The sequence below is a fragment of the Crocuta crocuta genome, unplaced genomic scaffold (genome assembly GCF_008692635.1).
Source record: "Crocuta crocuta isolate KB4526 unplaced genomic scaffold, BGI_CrCroc_1.0 scaffold133, whole genome shotgun sequence".
NCBI classification, from domain to species: domain Eukaryota; kingdom Metazoa; phylum Chordata; class Mammalia; order Carnivora; family Hyaenidae; genus Crocuta; species Crocuta crocuta.
In genome coordinates, this window is record NW_027529438.1 from 5,166,292 (window position 1) to 5,186,334 (window position 20,043).

Genomic DNA, 20,043 nt, shown 5'->3' on the forward strand with positions numbered 1-20,043 from the left:
CCCCCGGGTGGGGGGGTGGGGGGGGGGGGGGGGGGGGGGGGGGGCCAAATGGGAGGGGCGGAGAGGGATTCAGGTGTGCAGTCAGTGAGGATGGATCCTAGTTGTGGTCGAGGAGGGAAGGAGAAGGAGTTACGGAGGCCAGGGACCCACTGGGCGCGGAGCTGGTGGACGGAGGAGCAGGCTGGGCAGGGCTGAGATGCTGGGGTTAGGTGACACCTCTGGGGGGAGTGCCCCTGACCCCTCCGCCAGCCGCTCACTGCTCATCCAGACCCTCTGCCTCCCCTCATCTCTCCTCTGGTCAAGGCAATATCCGCCCTGTTTCTCTGTGCGCCGGCACCCTGGGGCACCTGCCTTGCTCCTCTGCTGTGACTGCCCGTGGGTGACTCAGGGGCTGCCACAAGACAGCGAGTTCCTCGGGTCCTCCCCGTAGCCCTGCCCACCCGTGTTCAGGCGCACATGGGAGAAGCTCAGCTCACGGTACTTGGGGGATGACAATTCACTGAGGACGCACCTGGTGCCGGGTGCAGGGGCCCCAGGGTGCAGAGCGCAGCGCGGCACGGACAGAACCTTCCCCGGGCACCCGGCTTCTGCTTGCGGGGTTGTGTTCCCTGGGGGGTCGCTCAGCCAGCCCCTTGCCCACCTCGCCGCCCTCTCTAGCCCTAAGCCACAGAGAAGGCAGCGCTAATGCGGAGCGGCACCCCAACCCACGTGCCAGGCGTCCTGATGGGCGCTGGTGGCCAGTCAAGCCCCTGGGAGGCTGTCTTGCCCCAACCCTGCTACCAGTGAACGGTATGGCTTCAGCGGGTCACCCTCGTCCCCAGGCTCCCATCGCCCTTCCCCCAAACAACGGGGTGCACCCAATCCGCGGTGCTCATCTGGCTTGCCATTAAGGGGCCTTCAGACAACTTAGTTTTTGCCTTCCATGTCCAAGGATTTGAAGGATTTGTGAACCACACAGATTCCTTTTTTTTCTTTTTTGAGAGGTTCCCTGCACATGTTAGTATATTCAGGGCCTTTGGAGCCCTCCAGGCCAGGACCCCATGCAGGGGACCCAGGGCGAGGTCATCTCCAAGTCCTTCTGAGTCCCTGGTGGGAACCCTGGATGCCTTAGCCTTTGCCACAGCCCGACTCCTGCCCCCTCCCACCCATCACCGACCTTGCAGTGCCGACCCCTGTCCTGAGGGCCACTTGCTAACCACGGAGGGAAGTCGGGTGGCAGACAGGATGGGGGATCGCCCTTCCCACAGCACACCCTGCCTCGCCATGCCAGGTCTCGCCTGTTCTCACCTCCCACCCCTCCCCGATGTCCACCTCCCTGACACAGACCTGCAGGTTTCCCACAGGCCGATGGAAAGATGTGCTTCTTCATAAGAGTCTCCTCTGCCCTGCCTACCTTCTTCCCAGACTGTACGAGAATTCCCTCACCCTTTTCACCATCGTCTCTGCCCAAACCACTGAGCCACCAGCCCAAGTTTTAACTGCCCTGGACCACAGGACATGTCTCATGGGCATGGATGTTGTGAGAGCAGCCTGCCAGCACCTTCCACCCAGGACCCTGCATCTCTCTGGCTCTGTCCAGCTTTCAAGGTTGCCTGAGGACTTGCTTCCGCCTTCCCTGGACCTCCTCAGCCCCTGGGTCCTTGCTTGGGATGAGGTCCCTTCCCAGAAGGCTGGCGAGGGGCCCTGGCCACGCACCTGCCCCACTTACCTTCCCAGAGAAGCAGACTCCACAGGGACCACATGGCCATTCTTCTCCAGAGAGGCCAGCACGCTCTTTCAACAACCGAAATCCAGAACATCCTGGGTCAAGTGGATATCCAGAAGGAGCTGTGGTCCTTCTGGAAAGTCCCATGTCCAGAAGGAGGAATCTTGACTCAGAACGAGATGCCCCGAAAGTGAAAATATCTGAAGGAAAGTGGAAGTTGGCCACTGGCCTAGCTGGGCTTTCTCAGGACTGGATTCTTGTAAGTCAGCCTCTTTCATGTGCCTGTGGTTGGCCAATGCCTTTGCCAGGGGCAGGCGCCCCAACACAAGCCCACATCTTCCTGCTGGACCCGCCAGCCCTCCCTGCATCCCACTGGCCCCCTGGCTGGCTGCCCTTCCTGCTGCAGCCACAGAGAGCCTTCCAGATTGCAACTGCCTTTGCTACTTCTCTAAAATTCTTCCACACCTCCTGCTGCCCTCAAAATAAAGACAAAACTCTCGGCTTGGTGTGCAAGACTCTCTGAAGTTCAACTCCAGCACACTTGTCCGAGGTGGCCTCCCTGGTTCAGCCTGCTCTCTCCCCATCCCAAGCTNCCTCACCCTTTTCACCATCGTCTCTGCCCAAACCACTGAGCCACCAGCCCAAGTTTTAACTGCCCTGGACCACAGGACATGTCTCATGGGCATGGATGTTGTGAGAGCAGCCTGCCAGCACCTTCCACCCAGGACCCTGCATCTCTCTGGCTCTGTCCAGCTTTCAAGGTTGCCTGAGGACTTGCTTCCGCCTTCCCTGGACCTCCTCAGCCCCTGGGTCCTTGCTTGGGATGAGGTCCCTTCCCAGAAGGCTGGCGAGGGGCCCTGGCCACGCACCTGCCCCACTTACCTTCCCAGAGAAGCAGACTCCACAGGGACCACATGGCCATTCTTCTCCAGAGAGGCCAGCACGCTCTTTCAACAACCGAAATCCAGAACATCCTGGGTCAAGTGGATATCCAGAAGGAGCTGTGGTCCTTCTGGAAAGTCCCATGTCCAGAAGGAGGAATCTTGACTCAGAACGAGATGCCCCGAAAGTGAAAATATCCGAAGGAAAGTGGAAGTTGGCCACTGGCCTAGCTGGGTTTTCTCAGGACTGGATTCTTGTAAGTCAGCCTCTTTCATGTGCCTGTGGTTGGCCAATGCCTTTGCCAGGGGCAGGCGCCCCAACACAAGCCCACATCTTCCTGCTGGACCCGCCAGCCCTCCCTGGCCCCCTGGCTGGCTGCCCTTCCTGCTGCAGCCACAGAGAGCCTTCCAGATTGCAACGGCCTTTGCTACTTCTCTAAAATTCTTCCGCACCTCCTGCTGCCCTCAAAATAAAGACAAAACTCTTGGCTTGGTGTGCAAGACTCTCTGAAGTTCAACTCCAGCACACTTGTCCGAGGTGGCCTCCCTGGTTCAGCCTGCTCTCTCCCCATCCCAAGCTAGGAGTGCTCCTCCTGGGAGCACTCACCCCAGCCCCTGTGCACCAGGCTCACCCTTCTGGGCAGGGCATGCTGTAGCCAGTGGGCTTCCACCTGAGCAGCCGGAGTGAGGGACCTCCTCCCCCGAGCCCAGTGCCAGCCCTGTCTCTGTCATTGCCCTCAGCATGCTGTCTTGTAATGGTTTTCTTGTTTCCACGCATCTTTTGCCAGCAAGGTCTTCACCTGTTCATGCCCGTGCTCCCCTCAGTGCTTGGCACACTATGGGTGTTTAATAATCACTTGGAAAGGAGTGCATAAATTCTGCACATGGTCACAACCCTTCTCCATGAGGGTCTCATTGCTGCCTGCTAGGGGTGGGGCCGTTTGAACCCAGAGCGAGGTTAGTCCCTTGCAGAGGTCATGAGTGCGAGCCGGGACGGGAGTCCCATCCTCAGGAGCGTGGGCCACTTTGCCAGAGCTTCCTCTCCTCCCCCTGGGTCTCTTCTCACTTCCAGTTGTGCGGCTTCTTGATCTGGGGAGGCTTTTCGGGAAGATGAGGGGAATCCCCGAGTCCCAAACATGGCTCGTGGCGTCCGGTCCAGCAGAACTCCTGTCCTCTGCTTGGGACCCGACCTGGAGCAAGGCAGCCATGGTGCTGGGACATCAGGAGGTTCTGGGGTAGGCCTCCTGCCCTCCGAGTGCAGAAACAGGGTACGCCCAGGACGAAGGTCCCCTGCATGCGGGCACGGCTCTGTGCAATGGGCAGCACAGGCTTCTCAGTGCAGAGGGTGTGGTGGGGAGGAGGCATCTGTGGTTGTGGGCAGGGGACACTTTCCTAGAAGGTGGGCTTCGAGCCGCACCTTGAAGATAGGCATGATTGGGGTAGACACAGGTAAGGGACGAGCCAGAGGCTGGAAAAGGAGAGCCGAGTGGACGAGGCCAGGCAGGGGGAGCCCCAGGTGGGCTCCTGGGATGATGAAGGAGGGCAGGGAGGAGCCAATCAGGGCTGCTGTGGAGTTTGAGGGTCAGATTGCTTGCATACTGGCTTAGGTATTAGGTTTTTGTTCTGGGGGCAGCGCTCTCAACCTCGCTGGGCTCAAAGCCGTGGGGACTCTGGTTGAGTGGGGCTGGGAGGGGCCCCAGAATCAGGAGTACCCAGCACGCGCCCCAGGAGTTTCTGCAGCTGGTGGGCCAAGGGGAGGCTCTGAGAGAGGGGATGTGGCCCTTGCTGAGCTGAGGGCGGCTGGCTGGTAGAAGGGCGGCAAGCGGGGCAGGTTGGCAGAGGGAAGGGGCCTGGATAGCAGCCGTTGGGACAGTCCTGGCTGGACTAGGAAGGAAGTCCCCAAGCAGAGAGGAAGGGACAGGGCCGAGCTGGGCCAGAACTCGGATGCCACCTGGCTTTGGGGCAGAGAGGCCAGGGGAGGGGCCTCATTCATGACCCCGTTGCGAATTCCATCCTTCTTCATCAGGTGTTTATTGAGCATCTACTTCCGTGCCAGGGGCTGGGAGCACAGACATGAAAGGCATGGCCCTGCCCCCGAGGACTCTGCAGTTTGGAGGAGGAGATGGGCTATGTCAGCTGATGATTACAGTCGGCGTGGTAAGAGCAGTATGTGTAAGGGCTTATTGAGAATGGGGTCTGGGGCATGGTCAGTACTCGGAAGAATCTTAGCCGTGGCTCCTAAGTGGCCGGACAGGGAAGAGAGGAGAGCAGGTAAATGCAGATCAAGGGAGTTCAGGTGTGAGCAGCCGCCTCTGCCGGTCCCAGACTGGAAGCTGGGCGAGCACAGGGTCAGACCCCTACACTTCTCCCCTTCCAAGCCCCCCACCCCTACTCCCCGCCCCTCCGTTGATGGCCATGGACAGGCTTCCCAAGCTACAGTGCCCTCCAAGTCTGGGCCAATCCTCAGGGGTCATGCCTGGGATGGGGAGGGTGTGAGGTGCAGGAGTGGGGCCGTGGTGGGGATGTGGGGATGCTGAATTCCCGCAGTGCAGACGGTGGGTGGTCATACTCCGTCCTCACCAGCGTGGTCCATCCAAGCAGGCACTGAGCTTCGATCTTCCCTGCCTTCCCCACCCCTGCCCCCTTGCTCTTTACCTACAGGGGGACTTCAGGGAGGCTGGGGGAGGGTGAGGAGGGGGTTGGGGAGCATCAGTGGACATTCCACCCCCCAAAGGGAAGAACTCCAGGTTGTGTGGCTGCAGGAGAAAGCTGGACAGGGGCAGCTCGGGGCGGGTTGGGTCTGCGGAGACAGGCTCTGCCCCACTGCCGATCACCACCTCAGAGCACGCTAATTACCCTGCCACGGGGACAGCGCGCTGGAGTCACTGGGCTGGGAGTTCAAAGGCACCACTCCCACATTCCTTAATTAAGAGAGCAGCTGGCAGCTGGGCCCTTCTGGGAGTCGCTGGGGCTCCAGGCTGTGGCTCCCTCTGCACCTCGCCCTCAGCTCCACCCCCACTGCAGGCAGGGGCGGGGAGCTGGTGTCCCCAGTGACCACATGGGCCGCCTGTGCTCCGTTCAGGGCCAGCGGAATCCAGGGGCGGCACCTGCCCTGCCCTTTCGCACTTGTCGTTAATTCTCAACCTGGCTTGGGCACAGAATGGGGTCACCCAGAAGAGGGGAGAGGTAGAGGAGAGCCACAAAGGGGGGCAGGCAAGCAGGGAGGCAGCAAGGAGGGGCATTCATCAGGCTTTTTGGGAGCTGGGGTGGGGGCAGAGGGCAGAGATGTTACCTGCTGAGGGGTGGTGTGGGGTGGGGGCTGAGAGGCCAGGCAGGGCCCCACCTAAGCCCCGTCTTCGTGTCTTTGCTCACCTCCTCGGTCCCTGTGGGGTGGACATCTGCCTGCATGATGGGTCAGCTGACCCTGGGCCACCAGGCACTGGCTGGCCCCAAAGGCTGCCCTGGGCAGGGCAGCCCATGCACACATGCCCTCCCCGGCCAGCTGGGCCAGCAGGAGCGTGCTCGCGCGTGTGGAAACAGTGCACCTGACCTCCCCCCAGAGGACACATTCACGCCTGCGGGCACAGCCCTGAGCTGCCCTTTTAATATTTGTGTGGATGGTGCCTGTCTTGCCTCGCCCTGGTCCTGGGCTTGCTGGGGACAAGGGGCAGGGAGAGGAGTCTTTGATCTTTGATGCATGGGAGCAAGGTGCAGGCAACACGAGATGGAAGGTGGGAGAGAAGGAACAGCCCACAGGAACTTGGGGGGGAGGGTCCAAGGCTTCGGAGGATTTGCTTTAGAGCCAAAAACATACTTTGCCAGAGAGCTGAGGGCGGGCTGCGCACATGACACAGGCAGGACTGTGCTCCATGGGGGCAGCGAGGGAGGAGCTGGGATCTCATTCACTCATTCAGTCATTCAGCAAACATCTGCGGATCCCCAGCCTGTGCAGGTTGCGGCGGTGAGCAGGTGCATAGAGCACTCAGCGGGGCCTGCGAGTGCAGGACTGGGGCAGATGGGGATGGTGCTCTGGCCAGTCACCGCCCACTGGCAATCTGCAATTGGGGGAGGGGCAGAGAGAGAGAAAGGGAGACACAGAATCCAAAGCAGGCTCCAGGCTCCGAGCTGTCAGCACACAGCCCCATGCAGGGCTCGAACTCAGGACCTGCTAGATCATGACTTGTGCTAAAGTCTGACGCTCAGCCGACTGAGCCACCCAGGCGCCCCCTGCAGGGCTGTTTAGCAGATGCTCGTTATGGTAGAATTGTCCAAGACCTTATTTTCTAGCCAAATCGAAAATAAACCTATAATTGAAAGAAACCCCAATACCTGCAACCTGCCATGCTCCAGTTTAGTTATTTGTATCTAAAGCATTTAGCCACGCACAAAGCTGGGCCCGGTGTCTGAAGGCCCCCACGGTGAAGCTGTCCACTGGACGGTCAGACCCAAAGGGGCCAGCAGAGGCAGCTGCGAGGCCCCATCCTCCCTCAGTCTCCCCAAAGGGATGGTGGCTGCCTCCACCCTCAACCTGGCCAGGCCAAGGCCAGGAGTCCTCCCCCCCACCCCCACCCCCCGGCAGCAGGTGGTTTCTCTTGCTTACTGAGCAGGTGATGTGGCCCCACGGAGCCCCTGTCCCTAAAGCAGGCAGACAAACTCACTGCTGCTGGAGGTATGTTTGCATTTAGCTCTTTGAGAGGAAAATGGCGTTTTCCCGCACAGAGCCTTGCGGGCAGTGGTGCATGGGGCTGGATGTGCGGCCTTCCTTGGTGTCTGCAGGGTCTGCCCCAGAGACCCATGACGGAGCCATTCTCCTTGCCACCAGCACTCTCCAGGGCCAGCAGCAGGCTCCTGCCCCCAGCACTGGCAGTGAGCCCTGGGGCCACCTGCTATCAGGCAAGCCAGCCTGAGTCTGGGGTCCCTTCTGAAGGTTCTGCTTTCTCTACGGGTTTTTTTAAAGTGTATTTATTTAGTGTGTGTGTGTATGTGTGTGTGTGTGAGAGAGAGAGAGAGAGAGAAAGAGAGAGAGAGAGAATACAGGAGGGGCAGAGAGAGAGGGAGAGAGAGAGAATCCCAAGCAGGCTCCACACTGTCAACGCAGAGCTCAATGCAGGGCTCGAACTTACAAAGACTGAGATCATGATCTGAATGGAAACCAAAGATTGGACACTTAATGGACTGAGCCCCCAGGTGCCCCTGTGTTCTCTATGTTCTTTTGGGGGATTTTCTTTGTCTACAATTCTCTTTTTTTAAATTTTTAATGTTTATTTATTTTTGAGAGAGAGAGAGAGACAGAGTGTGAGCGGGGGAGAGGCAGAGAGAGACAGGGAGATACAGAATCTGAAGCAGGCTCCAGGCTCCAAGCTGTCAGCACAGAGCCTGACGTGGGGTTCGAACCCACGGACCGTGAGATCATGACCTGAGCCGAAGTCAGACGCTTAACTGACTGAGCCACCCAAGTGTCCCAGTCTGCAATTTTCTGAGTAATTGTTCATTTTTAAAAATCCTGGCCTGTTCTTTTCTAAACTAAGGGGAATAGTTTTTTCAGCTGTGCCAATAGAAGTGGGGTGGGGAGGGATTCTGGGGGAGGAGCAAAGTGTCCTGGAGGCCAGGCCACGTGTGTGGGACTGAGTCTGTGTGTGTGCGTGTGTGTGTGCGTGTGTGTGTGTGTGTGTAGATTGGGACTTTTCACCCATCTAGGTCAAAGGAACTGTTTTTCTTTATTTTCCAATCCATTGTGGGCCTATACTTTTGTAGGATACACTAAAATCCACTTACTATAAAAAGAAATAAAAAGTGGGGCACCTGGGTGGCTCAGTCGGTTAAGCGTCTGACTTTGGCTCAGGTCATGATCTCACAGTTCGTGGGTTCGAGCCCCGTGTCGGGCTCTGTGCTGACAGCTCAGAGCCTGGAGCCTGTTTCCGATTCTGTATCTCCCTCTCTCTCTGACCCTCCCTTGCTCACGCTGTCTCTCTCTCTCAGAAATAAATAAAACATTAAAAACATTATTAAATAAAAAAGAAATAAAAAGAAACATGCAAAATGTAAGCCCTATTTTTTCTGACTGTATTAAACAAACAGAATTACTCTGTCAGATTGCTACAAAAGTGTCCAAGTTCTTGCTTTTCATTGTTCCAAGCATCCTGTCCTGGTAAACACCGGGCCAGTGTCGCTGGTGTAGGGCAGAGAGCAAGAGGCCTGAATTCCCAGGGAGGGGGCGGTCTGTGGGATGGAGCAGGCCAGCTCCTTCTGGGTCCCCGGCATCAGTGTCTCCTTCATGAGCTGTCCTGTCTTTGACTGGACTCTTTACAAGGGGCATAGCCCGTTTATAGGGGGCATGGCAAGGCTTGGCTTCTACGGGTGCTTCCTGATTGACCAGCGAGGACCCTGTGCTTCTAGATGACCTGACATGCGCTTCTTGGCCTGGCAGACAAGAAGCGAGGGAGTGGGGCCCCGGTGTACTCTGGATGCAGATTGGACCAGCGATGAGTGACATGGGGAGGAGGAGGAAGAGGCTGGGGAAGAGGAAGTTCAGGTGGGGGAAGAGAAGGAAGAGAAGCCATAGGGAAGTGAGAAACGCTAGCACGGATTGACCTAGTAGCGCTCTGGGCCCTTTTGTTTTATCCAGTGACACTCCAGAAGGCAAGTGGACAGGTATTCCCATAAAGTTTGCTTGGAGGCAGACCAGGCCTTCTAGACTTTCATGTGCATAGGAGTCGCCTAGAGATCTTATTTAAATGCAGACTGAGATTCAGCAGATCTGGGGGTGCCTCTGAGTGGCTACGTTTCTATTAAGCTCAAGACTGGACCCTGACCGTGTCCAGCTCTGGGTGCCCTGGCCGGAGCTCCCTGAGAACGTGGACCTCTTCCCAGGAGAGGCGGGTGTGGTGGGTGAAGTCCAGCTGGGACCTCACTCTGTGATCGGGGAGCAGGGGCCTGGCAGGAACTGGGGCTCGGAGGAAGAGCAGAGATAACGAATCCTCCTAGTTACTAGTACAGAACTCTCAGCATCAAGGGGTGTGGACTCCACAAACGAGACCAAACCAAACCATCGGGCACTACAAGCAACTGGTATTGGTGAATGACATTGATAGGCTTCTATTAACAAACACGTTCTATAAGCACGCATCTTTGTGAACATGAGGGGTAACTGAGTTTTCTGCTGTGCTCCACACATGGGGATTCAGGGCAAGCCTCAGTTCCATAAACTTTGGAACCGTGGGAGCCTGGACGGGGTGTGGACAGAAACAGGTTGCATGTGGATTCCAATCCTTCCACTCATGAGAAAGAAAGCACACATGAGCCTCTGTGGCTCCCATGTCCAGTCCCCTCGTCACCCGTCAGTGACGATGTCCATGCCCCCATGCTGCCTGTTCTGCTCAGAGATCATTTAGGTGCTCCTTGCATCTCTTGGGGACCCTGGCCAGGATGCAGGGCTCCCTCACTGCCAGGCTCAGGGACTGGGGATCTGCAGAAGGGGCTGGGGTTCCTGCTGGCCTCCTGGGTATCACTGGGGGCCATGGGTGGGTGGTGTTGAGGAGAATGCCATCAGTACAGGAGGACCTCTTCGAAGTGACCAGGGAGAACTCTGTGGGCCCTGCTTCTCGGATTCGGCTTCCTGGCTGGAAGCTCACCAAGCCGCGAGTGTTTCACCTCCGCGTAGATGACAGAAGTGTCCTGCGGGAGACGCAGGTCGGGATCAGGAGGCAGATGGAACATAGAGGGTGGGGGGAGGGCAGGGGGTCCAACTCACCTGCGTTCCCGAGGCTGAGGCAGCAGGCCGGGCTGCAGGGGAGAGAGAAACACTCGGGTTAGGGTATCTGGCTCACCCGTGCACCTGCAGCCCGCCTCCTCCATGCTGTCTTCCCTTACAGAGCACGGACCAGCCCAGGGAGCACTATACCCCCTTACAACTCTGGGGACCCCTCATCCTTCATCCAAATACAGGGGGGCCCAAGAATCAGGAGGTCTGGGTCTTCCCAGCTCAACCACAGCCTAACTGCAGGCCAGTCACTCAGCCCTGGGACCTTAGCTTCCCTAGCCAGGGAGAAGGGAGGCGGTGGTCACAGGGATTATAATGAGAAGAAAGAGACATGAGCGTATCAAAGATGCCTTTAAAGCATCTACTGCATTAGACAGTCACCATGCACCAGGCAATCCTTCAAGTGTGAGGATTATATTTATTATATTCATCTCACACTAATCCTGCAAAGTAGAGCCGATTGATTCCTTCTCAAATTAAGGGGAGAAAACGGCGGCTCAGCGTGGCTAATACTCCCTACGGTCATGTTTGTAAGAAGGGGAGCTGTAGACAAATATCAAATCTTTGTGAACGTGAAGCATTCTTGCAACGATAAAAGATCCAGCACCCCCTTCCTGTGACTCTTGGAATACAATGGCCTTTCCTGACTTTGGATTTCAGGACTCCTCACCCTCCCATCAGGGAAAGCCCACCATGAGCTGGGAGTAAGCCACCCCTCCCTGAATCATGCCTTCACCTTGTTTCCCTGCTACAATGAAAACAGCCCCATTTCCTTATGAAAACTATATTCGGACATCGGCTTCTTTTTCTTCTTTCTCATGTTCAAGTTCCCTTTGTAACTCTCCTCTGAAATGACCTGTGCCTACCTGTGCCTTCCCATCTACCTGGCCATGCTTGGGTCCTGGGGAAACTGCCCCTGAGCCCAAGAGACTCCTTGTCTGTCCACTTTCCCTAAGTTCCCTTCGTGGGAAGGAGCAGGAGCCCCAGGCTGCTTCACACCCATTTTACAGACCAGGAATAGAAACGTCCGCAAAACAAAAACTAAAAGCTTCCTGTTTTTGAATGTCTATGACACGGCAGATAATCTTTAAGGTGTTGAGAACCTAGGTTCCATTCCTAGGAATTTATAATGGTCTTGCCTTGCCCAGTTGCACAGTGAGTACAGAGTCCAGTTTTGAACTCAGATCTGACTGACTCAGAAACCCATATTCTTCCCATGATGCCACGTTGCTTTCCCTGGCCCTGTCATCTAATTCTGGTGTTTGTGGCTGGAGCTCATGGTCTTGGCTCCTCTAAGAGTTGGGACTGTCCTGTTGAGGCTTATACTCTGAGACAAAGGCAAGCTGTGTCGTTCTCTCTCTCTTTTCTTTGTTCCTCCACAGTGCTAAGAAAAAGTCAGAAAAACTCCCTAGTTAGGGTAGCAACAGTGGTGGTATGGTGGAGATGATGTTGAGGATAGTCATTATGGTGGACAACATAGTGTTTTTTCGTGGTGATGGTGGTGGTGGTAATTGTGGTGCTGGTTGTCATGGTGGTGGTGATGGTGGTGATGGTGGTGGTGGTGATGATGATGGTGGTGATGATGGTGGTGGATGATGGTAATGGTGGTGATGGTGGTGGTGGTGGTGATGGTGGTGATGATGATGGTGGTGATGGTGTTGATGGTGGTGGTGGTGATGGTGGTGGTGGTGATGGTGATGATGGTGGTGGTGATGGTGGTGATGATGGTGATGGTGGTGATGGTGATGGTGGTGATGGTGGTGATGGTGGTGGTGGTGATGGTGATGATGGTGGTGGTGATGGTGGTGATGATGGTGATGGTGGTGATGGTGATGGTGGTGATGGTGGTGATGGTGGTGGTGGTGATGGTGATGATGGTGGTGGTGATGGTGGTGATGATGGTGATGGTGGTGATGGTGATGGTGGTGATGGTGGTGATGGTGGTGGTGGTGATGGTGATGATGGTGGTGGTGATGGTGGTGATGATGGTGATGGTGGTGATGGTGATGGTGGTGGTGGTGGTGATGATGGTAATGTTGGTGATGGTGGTGGTGGTGGTGATGGTGGTGATGATGATGGTGGTGATGGTGTTGATGGTGGTGGNGGTGGTGATGATAGTGATGATGGTGATGGTGGTGATGGTGGTGGTGGTAGTGGTGGTGGTGATGGTGATGATGATGATGGTGGTGATGATGGTGATGGTGGTGATGGTGCTGATGGCGGTGGTGGTGATGGTGCTGATGGTGGTGGTAGAGGTGGTAGTGGTGGTGGTGATGGTGATGATGATGGTAGTGGTGGTGTCGGTGGTGATGATGGTGATGGTGATGGTAGTGATGGTGGTGAGGGTGGTGGTGGTGGTTGTGGCATGGTAGTGATGGGGTGGTGGTGATTATGGTAGTGGTAGAGGTGATAATGATCACTGTAGTCGTGGTACAATGGCAATGTTGATGGTAGTGGTAGTGATACCTCACTCCACACCTAACACTTTCCCTTTACATTAGCAAAAATGTTCAGTTTCATCCAAGAATACTCACCTTTAGTCTCCCGTGGGACTGTGTATACTGCAGAGTAATCACCATCTTCTTCATTCTCATTCTGCCAATGAACTGAAAGAAGGAAGAGGCTTGAATAGGACCCACCCACTCTCCCACCTCAAGACCCCAGTGTCCTGAAGAACCTATGGAGGGAAGCCAGTCTGGGGCTCTGTCTTGGAGGTAGCTGGGAGTGGATGGCAGTCATTAATGTGGGATAAGCATCTTGGCAGAAGGTGCCTGCTCCCACAGCAGATTCTAGAAGCTTCACCAGCCCCAACATTGTTTAAACTAGAGGTTGGCAAACTTTTACCATTTAGAAGAGTCAATATTTTAGGCTCTGCAGGCCATACAGTCTCTGTTGCCACCACTCAGCTCTGTAGTGTGAAAGCAGCCATACACAAAACATATACAATGTTCTTTACAAATACAAAGCTTCACGGTGAACAAGATTTGGCCCATGGGCCAGAGTTTGCCAACCGGTGGTCTAACCTCTCTATGCCCTCCCTTCGGAGGTCAGGCTTCCCTCCTACCTCCCTGCCCCTCCACCAGCTTCATGGCACTGGCCCTCCAGCTCTCCCCAGAAGCCATCCACTTCCTTCCCTGATGACTGATTCCTGAGACTTGGGGCTCACAGGGGCCTCCTTCTTGCTCCCCTTCAGAGGCCCTTCTCTGCCTTCAGGGAGAGACCATGCATGGTCCTCCTGGAGGGACTTACCTTTTCCATACAGTGCATCCAGCTCTCCACCGGGGGCCAGGGGAGGATTCTGAGACGGAGGGGGCCCTGGGAGATACAAAGGCATAATTCATTCAGTTCTCTGAGAGAACATGCTGGAAAGTGGGAGGTAGAGAGTCTGAGAGAAAGAAAGTCAGTGGAGGCTGCCAGAGGTCTGAGTCTGGTTTGTTTATGAGGACTAATTCACAGGTCTGGACATGGTTAATTTTTATGGGATGTTTCCTTTGAAAAATACCCTTGAGTGTAGAATGGCCCTATGGGAATCACAAACTGGGAGGAAGCAGGGTCAGAAAGGATAGGTCACGTCTCTTGCATGGAGAGGGCCCCAGCTGACCATTCAGGCTGCTTTACAGAAGAAGGAAAAGCTCATAACTATGGCCACCCACTGTGTACCAGACACTGGGTCAGGGAATTCAAATACAATGTCTGCGTCACAGCACAACGCCCTTCCCCGTAACCAGCACCTAGCTGGATGGCAAAAGAGCCTCCCCTCCTAACCCTTTGGGGTCTGATATTCTTTACAACCATCTTGCAAAGGTTGATGCTATGATATCATAGTATCATATGTAGTATTATGGAGGAGGTGACTGAGGCTGGGAGAGGTGACTTCTCCAAGGTCATACAAGGTGAGTGGTAGGGACAGAATTTTAATCCGGGTTTACATGCTTTTTCTCCACTAGCGTCTTCTAGAACTTTAAAGATTAGCTTCTAGGATAGGAACAAGGCCACATGTGGATTTTAGAACACCTGGGTCATGCCAGGAAGTGTTCATTAGCTCTGACAGCAGGAAAGCACCAGAATCACTGGAGCCTCCTATAGAACCAAGAGTGCATTTACAGAGACTCTGAGAAGCTCCTGGTTAATAACCAGGAGCTCACTCATCAGGGGCTGTGTTTCTGAGTCTCCATTCACTCAAGAACTCCAGGAATTCAATGGGCCTCTGTTTTACAGGAGGTGTGACAACAGGTAGTAAAATGAATGCTCTTAAACAAACAAATCAGAGCTTGTGCATCGAGGCAGGTGCTACTTTGAAGTGGGCCCCTTGCACAACTGCCTATGGCACTACTACCCCTCGCCAGCAACTCTCCCCCACTGCCTTGTCTGGGGCTTGGGGGGGGGGTGTGGGTAGAGCTATGCTGCGCTGCTGTCTCTAATGCTCTGACCCAGAGGTAATTGGATGGAAACAGAAGCACCTGCCTTACTGAGACCAGGTGAATGGCTGGGCCATTTGAAGGGGGCTTTATTGTAGATGCAGGAATGCTAGACATCACACATCTTCAGTCCCTGGTCTGCTATTCCAGCTGCTTCCCCATGTAGCTCTGGGCCTGCCTCCATCTTTCTCCTACCTTAAAGTAAGGTAGCCTGCATGGGACCTTGACTCAGGACTAGAGGGAATCTTCATTGGACAAAGACTGATAAATCAAAAAGAAGAGAGGAAGTTGGAGGCTGGCCCCAGCCCTAACTGGGGTGCTGGTAAGGCAAGGGAGTGGGTCCAGGGCTGGGGAGAGGCCCTTCCAGGTATCCTGGCTAGTGCTCAGGGAGGAATACTTTGATTTTGTGACTGGGTGGTCTTTCTCACTGAGTAGTCTGGCCCAGCTCCCGAAAAACTCATCACAAATCCCTTAACAGAAGGAGCTGCCAACTTGAATAAGTAAACCCAGCGTTGGAGGTCTAGGAGAGCAATCGCTTTTTTCCCTTGGCAAGTGGAAAATAAGAACGCTGCCCCCGAGAGGAGGAGGTGGGGTGGATTTGAGTCTCAGTAGGTGGGTTTGAAGGCCTAGGGATAAGCTGGCATCAAATAGCTTTGTCACCAGTAGGCCTTCCCTTAAATGTGGCCTGAGGTGAAGAAAGATTAGAATAGGAATGCGTGTGGAGCCACCCAAGGTGATGGCTGTGGGAGCCCACATTCCTGCCCCACCGTCATGACCATGACCGGATAGAAGAGAAGGAGGGTCTGTAATACCAAGGTCAACCGGTTACCTGGAAAGGCCATTTATCTGAACGCTTTCCCTTTTTCTTTCTATGGATCCCGCTACATCTGAAATCTAACCAAACATTTTATTTTCAGTGGTTCTGATGGGAGGGATTAGAGAATGTGTGGCAGGGGAAGGGGTGGCCTGAGCAATCTGCGTAGATAGAGGGAGACTGTGCTGGGCGCCCACCAAGTGCCAGCGCAACATGTCACGTGTCAGATCCCTGTCATCTCCTCAGCCGAACCCCCCACAACAACCCCGAGAGGGAGACACTTCATGAACTGGCCCAAGGTTGTGGAATTAGTAAATAGCAGTGTTGGCAGCAGGCCATTGCTCCCACCATGTTCCTTCCTGATGACTGAATGTCCACTGGTTCTCACCTCGGGCTCAGCGCTGGACAAGAGGGGAGACACAGAAGCACCCTGGGCTTCTCACCCCTTCTCTCTCCTCTGCTCAGCAGACTAGAGCTCTGGTGAGCTTCATGACCGAGGGTTGGAGGCCTGCGGTGTCCCTGCATATTTGCAGCCACAGATTGTCTTCTGAACGTGAAGGAATCTGATGGACCTTGCGTTTGGCTGGTGAGAATTCCTCTGTTTGTGCCTCCATTCATGCCCAAGCGTGCAGTTGTGTGTTTTGCACATCATCTGGGTGACCGTGTGTGTGTTTTGGAAAGGTCCCTCCATGGACTACTTTATGTGACATATCAAGAGAAGTCCCTCCTCTCACCCAACACCTTGGGGAAGGAAGCAGCTGGCCCCATTAGGCACTGGCTTTCCAAAGACTGGGAATGCCTGGCATAGGGATTCAGCCACCAAGAAAGCCGAAAAGGTTACTGACCAGGTTTTCTCCAGGGTCTGAAGTAAGCCAGAAGCACCGTGGTGATGACCAGCACGCCAAACAGGCTCACGGACAGCCCAGGAACCAGCCAGTGGGGACTGACAGGGGCAGATAAGCCCTGAGTAGGGGTGGCCATGAGTGCTGAGGATGAAATTCAGAGTTATACCCCAGATGGACAGGAAAGGCAGAATGGCTGGCATCAGGGGGACTGCATGGCCTGGGGAGCTTTGCAGATGGAATCAGAGATGGCCCAGAGGACACCAGCATGGACGGGTGGCACCACCAATGGCCATTACCCGCCCCCACCAAGGATCTCCTGTTTTCCCTCCAGGTCCAGTTGGCAGATACTCTGAGCAATGTCCAGGCTCAGTCATGCAGTGCCTGCTATGGGCCCAGCCTTGTGCAGGATGTGGGTGGGGGGCACACAGAGGGGTGCAACCTGCCCCATGCCAGCTTGCTGTGGCTCAGGGCCTTGCTGGGGGACAAGACGTACCATCCAGGGAGAACATCTTGGGCTCACTTGTCTCTCCAGAGACGTAGTTCTCTGCCCGGCAGGAGTATCTGGCATCCTGCTCTGACATCACGGTGACGGGGAAGGAGGTGGCTCTTCCATAGGGAGATGAGATGTTCCCTAGGATCCTCCCGTCCAGGTAGAATGAGTACAGGATTGGAGGGGAGCCCTCCTGGGCCTCACAGAGGAGCTCCACCACGGCCCCCACAGCAAGGCCGGTGGGGCCAGGTCTCAGGGTGAGTAGAGGCTGGGACACAGGAGCTGGGGCAGCACACAGTGGGAAGGCTAGGCTGTACCACCCAGGCTCCTGGCCCTTCCTCCCCTGGGGACCCCTCCCCACAGGTCCAGGGGTCCCACCGCCCAAAGCCCAGGCTCCTGGGGATTGTCTCCCCTCCTCCCCACTCACCCTGCACCCTGACCTCCAGCGGGGGGCTCTGCTTCTGGGTCACACCACCCTCAGAGGTGGCCCGGCACCAGTAAAGCCCAGAGTCTCCCTCCTGGGCTCCTGGGAGGGAAAGCTCTGGGTGGGGGCCCCAGTCCTGCAAGGTGCTCTCATCTCTGTAGAAGGAAAAGAAGAGCTTCAAGGCCGACTTCTGGGGGTGCAGCTTCGTCTGGCATCTCAGGGTCAGCGGGCTTCCCTCACAGAGCTCGGGGGAGGGGACAGCGCTCAGCACAGGAGGCGGGAACAGCTCTGGGGAGACGCGGGCCCAGGCTCAGGGGGGGCTCCTGAACCGTGAGTCCTCAGAGGCCGCGGTCTAAGCCAGGGCACATCCCAGCTCACAGCTCCACGCGCCGTGGGGGACACTGTCATTGTGTCCCAGGACCCGCCTCCCAGCTGCGACCCACACCCGCCAGAGCCTCTCTGGAACCCTGAGCCAGAGCCAGAGGGCCTTAGGGTCAGCTGGTCCCCAGAGGGGAAGGGTCTGGCCCAGGGCATCCCCCTCTTTCCCTGGGCTCCGGAGGCACTTGGACAGCAGGATGGGCTTTCCAAGGCCCTGTGGTCCCCCAGCATCAGGTCTGCCAGAAGGACGGCTGCCTGCTGACCTCTAGAGACCAGATCCCTGAGCAGCACCCCACCCCCACGCCCGACCCCCCTGAGCTGGTGACTCACCTTGGACTTGAACCATGACCATCTCTGAAGTTTGTGTGCCCAGGTGTGGGATGTAGCCCACCTTCCCAGAGCAGCTATAGTGGCCGCTGCTCTCCAGTGTAGCTGTCCCCATTGACAGGGACCATCTGGTCCCGGGCTTTTGGAGTAATTTTCCGTTTTTGTAGAACTTCACCCGGGACAGGGCCGTGTTCTTCCATCCGTGACATCGCAGAGTCAGGGGGTCTCCCTCAAACACGGGGTCTGGCGAGGCTCGGAGGTACAGCCAGACTGTGAGACACGAGAACAGGGTCGCCCTGGAGCACTCACCGCATCGGCTAGTGTTCTCCCTCTGGCCCACCCCTCCCCCAGTCCTCCTCCTGGGGACAGACTCTGCTGGACAGCACCTGCTCAGCTGTCCCGCCCCCCAGGCCTTCATGTGAGAGAGGCCAGGGCCGGGGTCTGCTTTCCGCTCTGCTCCCCCTCCTCCCCTCCTTCCTCTCCCTGAGTCTTCTCTTTGGCCATCTTCCCTTGCACTTCACTTCCGTTCCTTTCACATCGCCTTTTCAACGTTGCCAAGCTTGAGTCAAGTTGAATTCCTCCCATCCATTGTCCCACCTCCTTCCTGCTGACCCAATCCTCACCCCCCTAGACCCGTTACTTGCCCCCCGGCTTTCCCAGCACAAGCCTTTCTGCAGTGTCTACCTCTCAGAGCAGCTGCCCCTGCTGCCAGCAAGCAGTCAGACAGGTGGATGCGGGCTCGAGCCACCTGCCTTCCTTCTCCGGCTTCCCCGGCCTCCATCTCCTCCCCCAGCAGGGAGCTTCACTCCCACCACAGTTGTGGGGAGTGTTCTGTCCTGTCTGTCCTCATTCTTAAAGACATTCTGTGGCCTGATCTGGACAAGAGAGGAGCTCCTGGGGACACAGCCTGGGCCTGTCCCCAGGCCGTACTTCTTTGACAAGCCAGACACCATTGGTCCCAGACAGTCTCAGGAGCCAGGCCTGATAAGCTGAGAGCAATAATGAGGGATCAGATGGGGACTCCCAGTATATCCTGCCTTTGTCTGGGTCTCCCTGGGTCCTCAGGACCCACCCCTGAAGCCTCAAGGAGTGACTCATTGATGAGCCTTGCTTTTCCTCCTGCTCTGTCGAGAAGCACTGAGCATGGGTTTGAATTCTGCCCAGGAGCCCCCACTGCCTCCAGCACCATAGAACATGTCCTTGGAGGTCAAGATGTTCATAGGTCAGAGTTCTTCCTACTGGATAGAGAGCTCCGTGAAGGTCAGGATGGACTAGGAGGCAGAGGGAACTGAGGGTCAAAGCCGCTGTCTCTGAACATACGAGGGATGGAAGGGAGTCCGGGACTTGCTGAGTGAAGAATACAGGAGCTCCAGACCCACTCTGAGGGGAGAAGAGGGGCCAGTGCCACGTATAAGGGAACAGGATGAGGCCCAGAGCCATTTGCTGGGACTTGAGTCACCTAGAACTATTCTCAGCCCGAGAACAGTGGAGTCCCACGTCTCATTTCTGTCTGGGCGTGAGCCAAGACTCCCAAGGGATGGGCCTAGTCTGCCGCTCTGAAGATGCTTCCAGGGTACCCGGTGGCCCATCAGTTAAGTTTTGGCCCAGAGACACACTTGGAGGCAGAAGAGACAAAAACAAGACTCACCAGTTTGCCCAACACAGGGAACTGTAAGAGAACAGAATGATAGAATTAGGAAAAATAATACAACTTTTTCACAAGGAGGTCTGTCACCTCAGAAATGGGTGCTCATATCCATTCAATAAACCAACCCCCCAGCCCCCTAAGCACTTACTCATCCAATACCCAGACACCCAGCTACTCAGCCACTCAGCCATCCAGCCACTTAACCACCGAGCCACTCAGTCACTCAACCACTCACCCACCCAGCCACTCAGCCACTCAACCCTCCAGTCTCTCAACCATCCAGCTACTCAACCATCCAGCCACTCAATGTCTCAATCACTCAGCCACTCAGCCACCTCACCACTCAACCACCAA

The 20,043-nt window shown here is 55.9% G+C and overlaps 2 protein-coding genes across 3 annotated transcripts in view; both read right to left on the bottom strand.

Moving 5' to 3' along the window:
- The window catches only part of SLAMF8 (SLAM family member 8), a 7,762-nt gene extending 6,014 nt beyond the window's left edge, over positions 1–1,748 (bottom strand). For both annotated transcript variants that reach the window (XM_077759986.1, XM_077759985.1), the window contains exon 1: positions 1,709–1,748. In XM_077759986.1, coding sequence (XP_077616112.1) covers positions 1,709–1,748 — 40 coding nt within the window. The remainder of the gene's footprint in view (positions 1–1,708) is intronic.
- Positions 1,749–9,380: 7,632 nt separating this feature from the next.
- The window catches only part of LOC144228220 (Fc receptor-like protein 6), a 15,774-nt gene continuing 5,111 nt past the window's right edge, over positions 9,381–20,043 (bottom strand). Inside the window, exons 2-10 of the mRNA XM_077760025.1 lie at positions 19,690–19,710; positions 18,045–18,311; positions 17,340–17,624; positions 16,916–17,194; positions 16,423–16,563; positions 13,595–13,660; positions 10,337–10,368; positions 10,139–10,260; positions 9,381–9,498 (exon numbers count right to left, since the gene is read on the bottom strand). Of these exons, the coding sequence (XP_077616151.1) occupies positions 9,381–9,498; positions 10,139–10,260; positions 10,337–10,368; positions 13,595–13,660; positions 16,423–16,563; positions 16,916–17,194; positions 17,340–17,624; positions 18,045–18,311; positions 19,690–19,710 (1,331 nt within the window). The remainder of the gene's footprint in view (positions 9,499–10,138; positions 10,261–10,336; positions 10,369–13,594; positions 13,661–16,422; positions 16,564–16,915; positions 17,195–17,339; positions 17,625–18,044; positions 18,312–19,689; positions 19,711–20,043) is intronic.